General features: G+C 55.4%; 2 protein-coding genes across 11 annotated transcripts in view; one reads left to right on the top strand and one right to left on the bottom strand.

Annotated features, from left to right (window-relative positions):
* Nucleotides 1-8364, top strand: part of EPB41 (erythrocyte membrane protein band 4.1) — a 195957-nt gene extending 187593 nt beyond the window's left edge. For all 9 annotated transcript variants that reach the window (XM_060140813.1, XM_060140811.1, XM_060140810.1 and 6 more), the window contains 3 exons: nucleotides 1937-2017; nucleotides 4812-4916; nucleotides 5572-8364. In XM_060140813.1, coding sequence (XP_059996796.1) covers nucleotides 1937-2017; nucleotides 4812-4910 — 180 coding nt within the window. In that variant the 3' untranslated portion in view covers nucleotides 4911-4916; nucleotides 5572-8364. The remainder of the gene's footprint in view (nucleotides 1-1936; nucleotides 2018-4811; nucleotides 4917-5571) is intronic.
* TMEM200B (transmembrane protein 200B) lies at nucleotides 7960-13039 on the bottom strand. Of its 2 annotated transcripts, none has more exons than XM_060140820.1 (2): nucleotides 12960-13039; nucleotides 7960-10381 (listed from the first exon to the last, which is right to left on the bottom strand). In XM_060140820.1, the coding sequence occupies exon 2, from the start codon at nucleotides 10359-10361 to the stop codon at nucleotides 9438-9440; it is 924 nt and encodes a 307-aa protein (XP_059996803.1). In that variant the 5' UTR covers nucleotides 10362-10381; nucleotides 12960-13039; the 3' UTR covers nucleotides 7960-9437. The 2 variants fall into 2 exon arrangements, with proteins under 2 accessions (XP_059996803.1, XP_059996802.1); XM_060140819.1 differs by lacking the exon at nucleotides 12960-13039 and adding an exon at nucleotides 12373-12457.
* Between the last annotated feature and the right edge of the window lie 3320 nt (nucleotides 13040-16359).

Raw genomic sequence — 16359 nt, 5'->3', positions numbered from 1 at the left:
AATTGATACAACCACTATGGAGAACAGTATGGAGGTTCCTTAATAAACTAAAAAAAAGAACTACCCTATGATCCATCAATCCCACTACTGGGCATATACCCTGAGAAAACCATAATTCAAAAAGAGACACGGGGACTTCCCTGGTGGCGCAGTGGTTAAGAATCCGCCTGCCAATGCAGAGGACATGGGTTCGAGCCCTGGTCCGGGAAGATCCCACATGTCACGGAGCAACTAAGCCCAAGCCTGCGCTTTAGAGTCCCTGAGCCACAATTACTGAACCCATGTGCCACAACTACTGAAGCCCATGTGCCTAGAGCCCGTGCTCCACAGCAAAAGAAGCCACTGCAATGAGAAGCCCACGCATCTCAACGAAGAGTAGCCCCACTCGCTGCAACTAGAGAAAGCCTGTGCGCAGCAATGAAGACCCAATGCAGCCATAAATAAATAAATAAATAAAAAACCAAAAAACCAAAAAGAGACATGTGCCACAGTGTTCACTGAAGCACTATTTATAATAGCCAGAGCATGGAACCAACCTAAATGTCCGTCGACAGATGAATGGATAAAGAAGATATGGCACATATATACAATGGAATGTTAGCCATAAAACGAAATGAAACTGAGTTATTTGTAGTGAGGTGGATGGACCTAGAGTCTGTCATACAGAGTGAAGTAAGTCAGAAAGTGAAAAACAAATACTGTATGCTAACACATATATGTGGAATCTAAAACAAAAAAATGGTACTGATGAACCTAGTGGCAGGGCAGGAATAAAGACATAGACATAGAGAATGGGCTTGAGGACACGGTGGGGGAGGGGAAGCTGGGGTGAAGTGAGAGTAACATCAACATATATACACTACCGAATGTAAACTAGTTAGCTAGTGGAAAGCAGCAGCATAGCACAGGGAGATCAGCTCGGTGCTTTGCGATGACCTAGAGGGGTGGGATAGGGAGTGGGGGAGGGATATGGGCATATATGTATGCATATGGCTAATTCACTTTGTTGTACAACAGAAACTAACACAGTATTGTGAAGCAATTATACTCCAATAAAGATCTATTAAGAAAAAAGTCGGTTTAAGGGCAGGTGTTGTTGGTATTATTAAGCAACCATATTTTCCAAGCCAAATATCAGAACTCAGGGTCTCACGAAGAATTTTTATGTCATGTCCAGGATCAAGGCCATGGGAACTGTAGTTTGGATGCTGAAATATTGAAATTATTAGAATATTGTTTATGGGGGCAAGAGGGACAAAGTATCTAAAATTGGGACTACTCCCAGAAAATCAGAGACAATCCATGTTGGCGGTAGCACTAGATGAAAAAGCATTTTCTTGTAAATAAGAAATCTAGATTGCTGACCAAGCTCCATCATCAACACACAGATGGCTGGAAGCCAGTTACTTAATATGTCTAGACCATGGTTTCCTCATCTGTGAAGTAGGGAAACCTACCTACCCTGGGGGGATTATTTGAGGGTCTTTTGACATCAGTAATATGAAAATGTCTTAAAATAAAGAGCCTAATTTCAAGCTTCATGACATTTTTTGTTCATAGTCTTCTGATTTGTTTGCCTCTTGAAAACAATCAGAATATATAGGAAAAGAGCGAACAGGAACACCTGTTTTGTTTACTCACAGAAATTCTTTGGTGTTTGGGAGGAAGAAAAAGGTAAAAATAAATAATAGAGAATTATGACTTTCTGTTTAGCTTATTAAAGGTTTTAGCAATACTAGGGAACAGGCGTGTGCTCATTTTAGCAGGTCCAGCCAAGATTTTGAACAAGTGTGTGAGAAAGCTATCCTATTCAGTACCCAGCAGCAGATTAAAATTTGGAGTATAGTTTTCAGACTAATTTCTTGCTGTTGTTTTGTTTTGCTGTTTGGGTTTTTCTTTCTTTCTTTCTCATATGGTCACCTCCCTTTTGTTTCAGACTGTAAAAGGTGGGATTTCAGAGACCCGGATTGAAAAGCGAATTGTGATCACAGGAGATGCCGATATTGACCATGATCAGGTGGGAATGCTGAGATCCTGGGCATGGGAGAGGTTCTGGGGAAGGATCACTGATGGACACCGAAATTGGCTTGCAAAAGATAACAGCTTACGGGGCTTCCCTGGTGGCGCAGTTGTTGAGTGTCCACCTGCCGATGCAGGGGACACGGGTTCATGCCCCGGTCCGGGAAGATCCCACATGCCGCAGAGCGGCTGGGCCTGTGAGCCATGGCCGCTGAGCCTGCGCGTCCGGAGCCTGTGCTCCACAACGGGAGAGGCCACAACAGTGAGAGGCCCACGTACCGCCAAAAAAAAAAAAAAAAAAAGATAACAGCTCTATCTCCAAGGGGGCTCCTTAGCTAGCTCTTAATCGAGAAGAAGGACAAAGGGAGTCGGATCACTGAGGCCTGTGGGATGGGGGCCGTAGATTGGAGAAGCAGGGAAGTGTAATGCAAAGAACATGGGCTTTACACTCAAATCCTAGTTCTTACCATGTTCTAGCCCTAACTCCCTAGGCCTCTGTTTCCTCATCTATAAGATAGCATCTTCCTTCAAGGTTGTGAGAATCAAGTGAGATACAGATGTACATTGTGGGGCATGTGGTGGGCTCCAAGTAAATAGAGCTGTTGCTGTTCAGGGGATATCATGTACCCAAACCTGTGCTGGAGACAGTAGATGATATCAAACCAACATGTAGTCTCTACCCTCAGAGGGGCGAGCTAGAAGGGACACAGTGTCATGGGGCTGGAACTCAGGAGACCTGGAACTTAATTTCTGTCCTAGATCTATCACTAACTTGTTGTATGACCCTGGGCAAATCACTTTACCTCCCATATATTTTTTTTTTGTTCTCTCCTAAAAGAGAGTAGGTTGATCTAGCTAATTTCTGGGCCCTCTGAGTGCTAAAATTCTATGCTTTTATGTTAATTAGGTGCTAATTGTGTGCTTCGAGCAATTAGCAAATAATAAGGTCAGGATTAATGTTCCCAATTCTCTGCTGGGTGAGGTTAGAACAGTAAAGCTACAGAGAAGCGGGGGTGGAAGAGACTGCATGTAAATGCTTCTGGAATCATTGACAGGAGTGCTGGAGCAATAGTTCTGTGGCCTTTATGCTGATATGCTGAGTGCCTTAAAAAGAAGAAATAGACTGAGCGGCAGTGCTGACAGTTCCCTTGGTAGCAGGGTTGAGACTTACAGCTGAGAACACCGGGCTGAGGGTCCCAGCAACAAGGCTGCAAAAAGCCCAAGTGGGAGGCCTTGCAGTCTGTTTGCCCCAGCGCAAGGGATGCTGCTGTATTACCAGCCTGCACACACCTACGCGGCCTGATGTGATCTGAGCCCCTGCCACGTGCTTCATCTGTGCTAGATGGCATAGGAAGGTGTTTTGGCTTTGGAGTGAGACAGACCTGGGTTGAATCCTGACTCTGCAACTTACTGGTTGTGTGTCCTTGAGCAAGTTATTTTACTTCTCTGAGCTGTGGTTTTGCCCTCTGTAAAATAAAGATTATCATAGGTTTCTTTCAGGGTTATTGGGACAAAAGGACAAGCACACTTGATAGCTCAGAGAGGTGCTCCAGTGTCCTTCAGTCTCTGAGACATGAGGGACATGTGGAAGGGATAAGATGTGGTGCACTCTGGATCGGGAGTGGGCACTTTAAGAAGGTGCAGTCTGTCAGAGAGAGAGGGGTGTAGGCCAGAGTAACCAGAGAGGGGGCTTGGGCTGGGCCTTGAAGCGTGAGCAGACTGGTTGAGCAAACAAGCTGAGAGGATGAGCAGGGGCCTGTAGAGGTAGCGGTGCCAAGAACGGCTTTCATGGAGTCAAGAGACCAAAAGAGGGATCTCCCTTCTTCCCGTCCCTCCTAGAAGTAGTCTTAACAGCCAGGGTTAACAGTCAGCTGGTCAAATCTAGCTAGAGTCCTTTTTGATGGAGGCCTGGCACTGAGAATCCCGTGCCACCATCCCCCAAAGTCTGTGTTGGGCTCTTCCACCTTGGGGTGCTCTGAGCTTGAGGCTCAGCGACTTGCAGCCCAAGGGGAGTAGTCGTGTCATTGTTCTTCTTTGACTTTCCCTCTGCTCCCTTCAGCTTTTCTAAAATGATCAAAACTCCTCCAGATACTAAAATAGGGTCGTCATCCCCTCCACCTCCCTCTGAAACTAAAAAACAGTGTGGCAAAGAGGAAAGTCTGATAGACTTAAGTGAAAATCCCCATTGTGTTACTTGCTAGCTGTGAAACGTTAAGCACTTTAACCACTGAACCTCGGTTTCCACGTCTAAAATATGAAATTAAGGATACTGCCTTAATTCATGGAGTTGTTGTAAAGATCAAGTAAATCATAATAAGTAATGTACTTAGGCCAGTATGTGGCATGTCATGGGCCCTCCCACTCTTTCTTCCTTTCTTGTCTCTACTTCAGCCAGAGACATCTCTTCCTTCTTGTAGCACGCTTCGCTAGTTTCCTCTCCTGTCCTGAGCTTCCCGGTTACCCTACGCTGAACACAGATTTCACTTTGTTCTTCAGACTCCCTTTCTTGAGTGAATCTTCCCAGAGCCACCCGGGCTGTCAGCCCTCAAGGCCCTCCCTGATTCCTTGGAGACAGCTCTAAGCTTTCCCTGTGTCTGTGTTTTCAGTCCAGGAGCCTCCCTAAGCAGGATAGGGTGGGTACGGCCATCGTCAGCTTGGCTAAGCCTACATGCTGCTCTGGCTCTGCAGACAGAAAGATTGAACTTGCCAGAGAAATGGTGTCCTATGACCCCTGCCTTTTTCACCAGCCAGGCTGCTTTCTGCCTGATGGACGTTGTTTCTGTCTTTCTCAGGTCCTCGTACAGGCCATCAAGGAGGCAAAGGAGCAGCACCCAGACATGTCAGTGACCAAGGTGGTCGTCCATCAGGAAACCGAGATCTCTGAGGAGTGAGCTCAGGTATGGGCCGTGCTTGTGGAGTGGAGCCATCCCCCCAGAGGAGTCCACGCTGGGACTTGATAAACCGAAGGCAGAGGAAGGCTGAGGAGGAGGATGTGGGAGGTCATTAAGTGTCTGGCTCCAACTAAAGCAGCTAGGTCTCCTCCTGCCCTCAGCGGTGCTGGCAGTGATGGGGTGGAAGAGATACACCAAGCGTGGATGTAAATCCCACCCACCTTTTGAATCTTCACGCATCCTCCAGCTTCTCCACCTCACCTCCCCCCACTTCTCCCTACTGCTCTACTCTCTGCTGTCACAAGTCTCTCTGAGCCTAGACCTGGGAGGGCCAGAGGAGAACAAAAAAACCAAGAAAAGCAGTGCTAGCTGTCTGGAAATGAGGGTTTGGGGGATAGGAAAGAAAGGGCTGAAGCTCTGGGGCCAGACTAGAGAGTTGGAAGCAGGACAGCTGCTTTTTGGGAGCCAGGGTTCCAGGTAAAGTCATGCCTACAAGTAGTTTACAAATAACTTGAAGAAGCCATCAATCACCAGGTAGGACGGGGCCCTGTAAAACCGCTCAGGCCCTGACTGTCACTTGTGGCCACAAGAACTTGGCACCGGGACTGGGTAGCAGTCTCCTTTGCGGGATTTTAAAACTTTGCTTCTTTCTTTCCTCTAGGAACTGTCCTACCCTCCCCCCTCCCCCGACTCCCTGCCCATCTCCCGTCCCAGAGAAAACCAGCAGAATGATAAAGAAGCTAACCTGCAATAGTCAGACTTCAGACTTTTAAAATGATTGATTCTAAACCACCAGAAAAGCAATTTCATTTTCTATTTGGAGTTTATACCAAGAAAGTCTTCTAGATATCACTGATCCTTTTGAATACATTTTTCTATATTGTGATACCAGAAATTGTTCAACTTTTCACTCTTTGGACTGTTTTTAAAGAGCCTTTTGTTTTTTTATGGGGTGGTTTGTAACCCCTTCAGCCCAGCCTCTCCCCATTTATACTGGCAGGGTCCCCAGCATTCTTCGGGAAATCCTCCAATGACTCTGTCAGCTGTGCTGGGAGACAAAGCCAGCTTAATGGGGCTTCCCTGCTCCTCCCCTAGTTTATACCCTTTAGATGGCAGAAGAAACTTCATAAACCAGCCCTTTCTCAGAGCCAGTGATGTAACTTTATCAGAATGTCAGGCAGGGCGGCTGCCCTGATCCAGAGACCCCAGGAAGATGTCCCTGTCCCTTTGCTGAGGGTGGTATGGGGAGGCAGAGGCCTCTGCTAAGAATGTAGTATTGTTTTCCTTCCTCTCTCCTGTTCTTTCTTTTTGGAGCTTCTTTAGATCAAAGACATAAGAAGTTGCTTCAGATATATCTGATACTGTGAATGTTTGAACATATCCGTGGCCTTCACCTTCCTGCCCTCCCTCCCCTTTTACCTCATCAGAAGCAGTGGCTCTGCTAAGTGCTCCCCCCACCTCCCATCTCAGGAGAGACCAAAACTCACAGAAAAATAGGCACTTTGGGCCAAAAGCACTGACCGCACATTTTTAGTGGTGATTTGGACAAAGAAAGTTGACGAGATTTTTTTAAAGGTTTTCTAGTTCTGGGAATGTGCACTTCACACAGGGGAGTGGTGGAGTTTACCTCAGTTGGATCCTGCTAAGAAGTATTTCCAGGAGAACATCCCTGAGCCTCTCTCTTTAATCCTGGGGTGAGAGAGGATGTGACTGAGAGAGGAGGCGATCGTGGTCCAGACCGGCCCCTGCCTGCAGAGACCCTTCTGGAGCGTGGGAATTGGCTTTTAGGGGCCACGCTCCCCACAAAACCCCACTTGACAAGGGGTACAAACACCAGCTCCACTCATCCCCACTTGCCATCTGAGGTCTGTCAGGTTTTGTGGCTTGATGTTTGTGGTGGGTTTGGGTTTAATTTTTTGTTTTTGATTTTGAAAATGAGGACTGATGTCCCCAATCCCACTATTCCTGGTAAAGATTAGGGGACATTTTTATTCAGTAGGGCCTCTCTGATCTTCCAGCTTGCTTCCCACAAACAGATCTACCTACAAGTTCTTAGAATCCTGATTCTAGGACAGAAAGTGAGCTTCCTGAGGTGGACAGTGGGTCCCAGTCAGCAGTGGCTGGGGGCTCCAGGGCGGTGAGCAGGAGAGAAGTCTACAGCCTCTGCTCCCAGCCCGCAGCACGTCTCCGGAGTCTCTGCTGGCTGACCTTTGTTTAGACAAACTCAGTTGGTTTGAACTGTTTTCACGAGTGTGCGTTTTTCTCTTAGTACTTACTTGAGACTGTTATTAACCAACAGGTAGCTCTCTCTGGGCAGGGACAGGAAGAGCTCAGGTGGGATATGTGACAGGCTTCGGGGGGAAGGAGAGTGCCCTGTCTCAGGGACAGACAGCCTGGGGCATACGGTCTGGAGCGATGGGGCTTTTCCAGGCCGTGCCCAAGCCCGAGCTTTGTTGCCCAGAGCGGTGGTGAGGTTGGAAATCCAGCTCACATCATATAGGCATGCGATGTGAGCTCACTTGCCAATGGCCAGCTGTCCTGCTGGAAGAGCTGCCGGAGCTTGCAGAGCTGCAACCTGTGGAATGAAGATGGGGAAAGGAAGAGGGCACAGCATGCATGTCAGGAACCTGGCACACTGAGTATTCCGTGCCATGCAGGTCAGTGTGGCCACTTTCACTGCCTAGGACCACAAATCAGGGGCCTGAACTTCCCCTCAATCTGTCACCAACTCACTTCACCCTGCTTCCTTGTCTATAAGTCGGACCAGAAGATCTCCAATGCCCTTCTGGCGCTGAGAAGCCATGATTTGGACAAGCCAACACGAGGGGTGTCCTTCCAAGCCTCTTTCCTTTTCCTCCCTCTCTGGTTACAGAACTTGGAGTTTGGCAATTGTTTGGATCTTTTTTTTTCTTTCTGCCACTGTGTGTGTGCGTGTGTGTGAAGAAAAACAGACTGTCCAAGTGGAAATGGTGAAGAGGGGAGAAGAGTTCATTTCCAGTGTCAACAACTTGGCAGTTTTCCTAAAGTGACTCAGACACAGCACAGGAACAACTCTCACTGCAATTTTATTTTTATCTCACTTCAGCAACAAAGATTTCTTCCAAGCCACGTGAGGTCTCTGCCACCCACCTACCCAACCCACCCACAAAGCAGGACCTGAATTTATCCGCTGAGGGCCCACAGAGCCTGGCTGCAGGGACCTGTCAGGGCCTCTGCCCGCCCCCAGCCCCCCACCGTGTGTTGCGGGGCAGCTGAGGGTGAGGGAGCAACAGTCCACCTCGGGAAATGGAGCCAGGGCTATGGCCTGACCAACACCAAGGAAGGCTCGTGGGAAATACCTGTCCAGGATCTTAGCCCCAGGCTGGTTGGTTTTACAGATCTCTCTCAAATGTTTTATTTTGGTGACAAAAATGAAGGAGCTTTGTAAATTAAAAAAAAAAAATTATGAATCATATCAAGTAGTTGTTTACATTTCTTGACAAAATAGGAACTATGCCAGCCGAATCAAATTGGCAAAATCCTTAGATTAAATAGGCAATAATTAGGTCTGCCGTTTTGGCCTTTTGTAGTTAGAGAAGTGGTGGTAGTGTTTAGATACTGTTTGGTCTTGCTTCTTCTTGTATTGCATTTTTCAATAAACTTAAAAAAAAAAAAGGACTCTGTGAAGATTGATCAACTTTTAAAGTTCTCTTCTCTTACCGGCAACTCGGGAAAAATTAAACGTGCGACAGGAAGACCCAAATCCAAGCCATTTTCTAAAGGTGTCCACATTGACCAAAATGCAGTTTCAACATATAAAAGGATTTCTGGGAACTGGCATATGCTTTTTGCCAACTGGAGGGAAATTTTGTGGCACAGGCCACGACAAAGGAGAGAAAGGGGGCTTCTCAGACCTCTTTAAGGGAGGGGCCGGACCCTCAGTATGAAGGCATTGGCAGTACTGTAGCCCTCATGGGATATACCCTGCATGGCTGAGGGGGGGAGGGCTTGACGTGGTAGGAATTAAAGGCTCAGTCTCCATCCCAGATGGCGGTGGAACATCTCAGCTCCACCCCATTGCCCGTCTTCCCAGAGGCGCAAACCCTATCACTAGTGCCACCTTGGAGGGAGCCTGTCCCAGCCTGTAACATCACAACCTACCTTCCAAGTCTTAGGGTCCTTGCCCACCACTTTGGGTTTGCCAAGACACCAGATACATCTCCCAATCACCCTGGCCTGGACCTCCAGCCCCCTCAGGTACCTGTCCAGGGCTAAGGCCACTTTTGGAGGCTGAAGGAATTCCTAAGGCTGAGTCATGCTGGTCTCCAGATTCCACGTTAAAACACATTCTCTCCGGCTTTTTGAACCCTTGTGCAGCTGGCATTTCTCTGCTGACATGCAAGTCAGGATGCCTTAGCAGCTGCTGGGGCCAGAGCATCCGTCCCCAGTCTGGGATGTGACTGAAGCATCTACTAGACGTTGGGACTCCCATCCTAGTCCGGTACCATGGTCCATGCTGCAGCCTCATAGCAGGCTGTCCCCTGCTCCTCAGACCCGGGCCCCCAAGTCCCCTCCTCCTCCCAACTTGGCGTAACCCCCCAGACTAAGGCGGTCCAGCCGTGGCCAGCTTCGGTGAGCACAGTCCCGAGCTGCTGGGGCCCTAAGCAGGAGCTCCCCAAGGCCCAGATCCAGAGACTTGGAATGTTCAATGCAGGAACCAGAGGGCTGCACGGTGATAATCACATGGCCAGTCTGGGTCCGTGGACCCCAGGGTGGGTGCAGCCCTGGGCCTTTCAGCGGGTAACTGTTGAGCAGGGCAGGTAACCCCAAGCGAGGATTAGCAGGCTCTGAACGCAGACTCCGCACTGATGGGACTGGTGAGGTACCCCGACACGGGGACAGGTCCCAGCTTTCTGGCTCCACGCAGCCTATGGCTCGGGGAGTCCTGGGGCCGGGGCTGGGGAGGAGAGCGCAGTCCCAGCCCGGGCCGTCCGGGGGTCGGAGCGCCTGAGCCCGCAGCACCCCCTGACGAAGCCGTCGAGTCTCCAAGTCTCGGTTCTCGTAGAGCAGCGTGTTGGCGCAGATGAACACGAACAGGCCTACGCCCATGACCACGGGCCCAAGGAGTCGCAGCCGCTCGTGCGGGCCGTGGGCCCGGCCGGCGCCCCGACCCTCGCGCCGCAGCTCGCTCAGGGGGGGCGCGCTGGCGTTTGCAGCCCGGGGTCCCGGGACCCCGGCGCGGTGCGGCCAGTAGCCGGCCACTGCGATGCCCATGCCCACCAGGACCACGAGCGCCCCCAGCGCCGCGAACGCCCCCGACGGCGATCGCAGCCGCAGCCGCGCCCGCACCCGCAGGGGCTCGGGCGGGGAGCGCGGGCGCCGGCGGCGGCCCAGGCGGCGGCCCAGGCGGGAGACGCGGCCCTCGGGGCTCCTCCGCACCTCCCCGCAGTCTCCGGGGCTCCCAGCCGTCATCTCTCAGTCGTCTTGGCGCTCTGCGGAGAGAAGGTGGGAGGCAGGGACTGAACCGACGGGCCTACGGTCGGAGCGCCAGGTCGGGGGCCCACATCCGGGAGGGAAGATGGGGCTGCCTGGCCCAGGACGCTTGGAGATCCCTGGCGGCCACCCCCGGATTTTCCCGGGCTGCGAGGCGGGGAGCCGCCCCCGCTCGGGTTTTCCGCAGCGGAGCTCCGAGCCAGGGACGCGCGGCAGAAGCCAGAGTTGGCCGGGCCTGCGGGCGGAGACCAGGGAGGGGGTCGCGGGCTGCTCCTTGGCGCATCCTTGGCTGCGGGGCTCCGGCCGCCTGCGCCCTCTTGGCCAGCTTGCGGGTCCCGGGCCTCGGGAGGTGTGGGGCCCCCGGCAGCGGAGTCTCCAGGGTAAGTGCCGCCCGAGCTCGAGCTCACCCCCGCAGGTGGCTGCACCGTAGTAAAGGAGGGAGGGGGCACTCAGCCGCCCGGGTCCGCTGGGGTCGCTCGCGGGCCCCACCTCCCCTCTGCTGCGCTTCAAGTACCGCAGGGAAGGAAGGAGTGGGTGTCGCGGCCTCCAGCCTCTTCCTGCCCGCCTCCTCCTTCCAGACCTCCTCAGTCAGCACTGAAGCTGCATGCAGCAAGAGAGACTTGAGCTAGACTCCGAGAAGACCGCTCTGACCAAAACAAGTGGCAGATTTGGCCCAGGATTTCTTTAAACTCCGCGAAGAAGAGGCCGCCCCCTCCTCCAGCGGCCGGGCTAACGCCAGGGCAGGAAGCAGGGGGCTGCGGGTGCCGGGCGCCGGACCTTGCCAAGTGAGCTCCCCTCCTGTCTCTCCTGTCAGCCCGGGCAACGCTGTTCCCCCAGGTTGCAGCGTTTCCAATTCGGGCTCCTCGGGATGAAACATCCCCCTTTCCAGCCGCCTGGCCTCCTTTCCGGCCTCCACCGCCCGAGGCCTCAGTGGCCCGCGTCCCGGCCGGAGCAGCACCGCCCTTGCACCTCTGGCTGCCGCAGGGTCTGGGCCGCCCGGCTTAAGCCCCTCCCGGCTGCTGGTGCGGCCTGGCCTGCGACCTGAGGAGTGAATCCGGGCCGGGCAGGAGTCGCGGGGCTGCGTGTGGTGTGGCCCCCACGGAAGGGAGGATGTGGGAGGAAACCGTGCCCCGGCTGGGGCGCTCCGGCCTTAGGAGAGGAGGGTTAGCACCTCGCTGTCCAGTGGTTCATCCTCACTGCCCCAGTCTGGTTTCTCCACAGCTGCAACGTTGGAACCCATAGTCGAGGCCCCAGGAAGGAGGCCTTGTTACCCTACTCACTCCCCATTCGCATCCCCGAAGCTCAAAGCAGGACACCCCATCCCTGCCTCCGACAGGAGCGCTGAAGGCCCAGGGCCTAGCATAGAGCCCCGGCGTCTTCCGCATCCAAAGCCTGGTGTTCACAGAGGGAAACTGCGGCCCGGAGAGGCGGAGGGGCCTGCCAGGGTCATAGGCCACACAGGACGGGGGCTCTACTAGGACCCAACGCTGGTCACTTCTCTGCTCAGACCCGGGAGCGTCCTGGGAGGAGGCGAGCCCCGTTCCCCACCCCGGTCTCTGAGTGTGGAGCCCTTTCCCCAGCCCCAAACTGGAGAAATGACCACCCCGCCCCAGGCCAGAGCTGGCGCTCCGGCCCCAGCTCCGGAAAGGTCACCCCTGAGCCACCGCGGGTCCTGGCGGGAAGGGAAGCGGAGGCTTGCAGAGAGATGGGGACATGCTCAGAGACCCTGAGACTCTGGAGGGCGTGGGTCGACGCTGGGGACCCCTGAGAGGCAGAAACTTGGAGACACAGTCCGAAGGTCCCATGTCTCGGGAAGTTGCTCGGGGCTGGATCCCGGACACTCCGGGGTCCCGCCTCCCCGCGCGTCCACACTCCGGGGAAAGGGGGAACCGGGCTCCCGACCCCCCACTCAGCGCCCATCTGGAGGGAGAGGCTAAACAAAAAGTTCGGGAAAGTGGGGGACGAACCCCAGGCTCCTAGTTTTGCTCACCTGCCGCCTCCGCACCCGGCTGGGTCCGGGTCCGAGTCCGCGCGCCGCGGCTCGCGGCAGTGCCGCGGTCTCCTAGGAATCCCGGCCCCCGGCCCCGCCCCCTGGCCCGGCCCCGCCTAGCGCTGCCCTGGCCCCGCCCTCCTGGAGCCCCAGGGACAGTCTGGCCGGGGCCCGGCCAGGCCCCACGGCTGGAAGGAGACAGCGACTCGAGTCTGAGGCTCGCAGGTAAGCGCTGTGTGCGCGCCCGGGTGACTCGGAGGATCCGGGGGCTCGAGTCCCCCGCTAACGTCGTTCAGAAGGCCTGGGAGGGCGCCCTCTTCCCACGTGCGGAAACTGAGACCCAGCCCCACAGCCTGAGCGAGCAGACAGGATTCGAAGCCCGCACGCCCTCCCCCGTCTCGCAGAGTCCCTCCTTCCAGTCGCCCCGGAGAGGAATGTGGGGGCATCTGAGAGGAATCTGGGGGCATCTGAGAGCCTACAGATGCCCAGCGCCGTCCGGGGAGCTTCCGGGAGGAGGTGGCCGGAGTTCCTGCTCCGCCCGACCCTACTATCTGAACCTTCCTCTGTCTGAACCTCACTGCCTTCACCTGTAAAATGGGCATAATGGTGTCTGCCTCGCCAGATGCTGAGAGGTGAAAATCCGGCGTTGAGGGCTGGGCGCACAATACGGGCGCAGCCCGGGGTAAGCCCACGAGCGCTTAATGAAGAGTAATCACGTGGGGGGGAGGGTAACTAGAGATGAACCAGGTTCTCAGAGTTGATTGAATCGAATGGAGTGTCGCGGGTCCTCCCGGTCTCCCTAACCTCCCCGAAGATCTGCCCAAGCTGGAATGGGGAGGCGGTGCTCGTCCCAAATCATAAGGAGGGTTCGGAGGTCCGCGGCTCCCCCTGCGGACCGGCCCGAAGGGGGTAGCGCAGCTTTCGTGCCCCGCCCGCCCCCAGAGGCAGGAATGTGGAGCGGAGCCAGGGGGGTCGGCCGGCGGCCCAGTTTCCATGATGCGGGGGGCGGAGGAGGAGGAGGAGGGGTGGTGCGGGCAGATTGCCAGCCTCAGCGCCGGCCCCCCCTCACTCCCGCAGCCCAGCCGGGCCCCTCGGGAGGAATTTCCGGCCTGGGATTCATTATAACCCGCCCCTCCCCCCGGCCGCGGAGACCCCCCGGCACGCGGGGCGCTAGCGGAGGGGGATGGGCGGTAATGAGACCCTGCTGTGCGCCCGGGGCGGGGAGGGGGAACTCGAGGAAGTCGCCGGCCTGGGCCACCCAACCCCGCTGCGCGTGGCAGAGTCAGGTCCCGGAGCCACACTGCACAGTTGGGCCTCGAACCCAGGCTCCGGCCCTGTGGCTCGGCGGAGGAGACCAGGGGTGGCATCAGCGACCCCGCGAGCCCCTCTGCCAGCTCCCGGCGACCGGACATCCTCCGGAGCGACCGAGGCCAACGCTGGGGGCGGGGCCTCCGGTGGGCCGACCGCGAGGATGCCAGGGTCCCCGAGGAGGCCACAGTGGGTGGGGTCGAGCCTCGGCGCCCGGGGCGTCATCCCTGCGGGTCCGAGAGCGAGGCCGCGGTCGCCTTCCTGCCGCCCGCGCGGCACGCAGGGCTCCTGCGGCCTGAGCTCGCGTCCGGGCTGTTGCCTGGGCTCCACTGAGGCAGCGGCTTCCTTTCTGCCTCCTCCCACTTCTTGCCTCCGCTGTTTCCTTTTCTGGAGACCCCTTCCTTCCTCGCTCTGCACTTGGTCTACTCCTCACACACTGACCCCACCTCCGCCCTCTCAGCATTTCCCCAGCACCCCACCCGACACCGCTGCCCCTCCCCGCTCACTGCTCTTCCTGGGAAACACCAACGCTAGAGGCCAAAGCCCGACGGTCTCCCGGTCCTTGTCCCCCTACTCCACCTGCCCTGGCATTTACCACTTGCTGCTCCCGCCTGCCCCTCCCGGCTTTCCCCGTTCTCAGCGCTCTGCCCTCCCCAGTGCTGGGGTTTCTTCCATCCTGGGCCACGAGGCGCGGCGCGCTTCCAGCAACCAGCCATATCCCTGGGCCCCGTGATCAGCCCCATTGCTGCGCCTTCCGTTCCCCCCACTTTGTGAACGGCCCCACCCCCACCCTAAGGCCAACTACACCGGGGGTCACCTTAGGCTCCTTCCTCTCCTCGTTCTGTCTAATCCATCGAGTCCGGTGGACCCTGCTCTTGGAATCTCGCATTAGCCGCTTTCTCCCGCCCCAGGGCCCCTGTCCCTCTGCAGGCCCTCCTCGCCGTTCCACAGGGAGGCACCAAGCATCCTTCTACACGGAATCTGAACCCATCACTCACTCCCTGCTTCAATCCCTCAGTGGCTCCCCAGTGTTGTCCAAGTGTCTCTCACACTCCTGCCTCCTGGGTAGCTGAGCTTCTTTCCATCCTCCAATCCTCTGTGTTCTGGCCTCTGCCCTTGGCACCTGCCTTGCCTCCTGTAACGAGTACCTACTCCCCTGCTCATCCCCTTGGCTCCTACTCACCCTTCAGCCCTGGGCTTTCTCTAGACCAGCCCCTCCTCTAGCTTTCCATTACACACACACACACACACACACACACACACACACACACACACACACACACACACACACACACACACACACACACACACACACACACACACACACACACACACACACACACACACACACACACACACACACACACACAGCCTCCCCGCACACGAGCCCCCCCGCAGTAGCACTGCGCACAGGTGAACTGAACTCAGTGTTTGGGATCTGAGTCTGTTTCCTGCCTGTGTTCCCTATGGCCATGAACTCTGAAGGGCAGGACTCGGCATGTCTTGCTCACCCTTGGAGCCCTTTGCCCAGCTCAGTGCCTGCCCACAACTGGCCCACAACCGCCTGGAGCCCCGGCTCTGGCAGCAGGAGGTAAAGAGGACTTTTCCCATCTGTGAAAGAGTAGGGAGTGATACTCCCAGTGTTGTTTTCAAGCTTAGAGTACCCATGGTCAGCATCCGGCACAAAGTGGATGTCCACTGAACAGCCACTCCCTCCTCTGACCATGGGTATCAGGCCCACAGGGCAGTGTTTGGGGGCTGTAGAAACCTTCCCTGGTCATTTGGGGTGATCAGGGAGAGAAGGGTCCCCCTTCCTAGTCATAACCCCTTTTAATTCTCTTGAGGGCTCTGGGAGGTCAATGTTATGCCCAGTTTACAGATGAGGCTCAGAGAGGTAAAGAGACCTGAACACCGACACACAGCCAGACTGATTAGTGCCCCCTGATCCTCCACGGAGGGACGTCCTCTGGTGGTTTGGCCCTGTGGATGTGCAGGTGTGTAGACAGCCAGTGTCTCAATATTGGGACACTGATCCCTTCCTGAATGTGCTCTGGCCTCTGTGTGACCTGGACCCCTTCACTTCTGAACCAGGAGGGGCCTGGACGAGCTGTCCCCTAGGGACCAGGGTGGTCAGCATGCTGCCCGGAGGCTTCTCTGTGAAGGCAGGGAACCAGACACAGTGACCCTGAGGTCCCTACCTAACTGAGGCTCCATGTCCTTTCCAGAAGCCACTACAGGGAGGGAGCAGCTGTCACCTTCGGCATGTCACAGCCCCACCCTGGGGCCATAGATCAGCAGGACCTGGGAATCCGTCTTCTCTCATCTTCACTTTAGGAACAGCCAAGCTGGCTAGGGCTGGGCTGCCCTGGATTTCCTGCCCAAGCCCCAGGGGTTTCTAAAACCATCATAGCCCTATGCCAGCGTGGCTCCCCTGCAGCAGGACCTCAGTAAGAATTCAGAACCCGGGCTCAGAGGCGAGAGCCTGGCTCTGGGCCCCGGGTTTGACTATGCTGCTCAGTCCTTTGCTGGGTGCCCTTGGCCACATCACAGCACTCCTGCACAGCCCCTGCCTCTGTAACATGTCCTTCTCAGGAAGGGTTGGTGTGCCGGTTCAGCGAGAACCGATGGGCAGGTAGAATCCAGAAGCCCGGTGTTGATGCCCCATTTTACACGGATGGA

This window comes from Lagenorhynchus albirostris, chromosome 2 (assembly GCF_949774975.1).
Source record: "Lagenorhynchus albirostris chromosome 2, mLagAlb1.1, whole genome shotgun sequence".
In the NCBI taxonomy this organism is placed as follows: domain Eukaryota; kingdom Metazoa; phylum Chordata; class Mammalia; order Artiodactyla; family Delphinidae; genus Lagenorhynchus; species Lagenorhynchus albirostris.
Note: the sequence above shows the minus strand (reverse complement) of the source record. Positions and strands in the feature narration are given on the sequence as shown.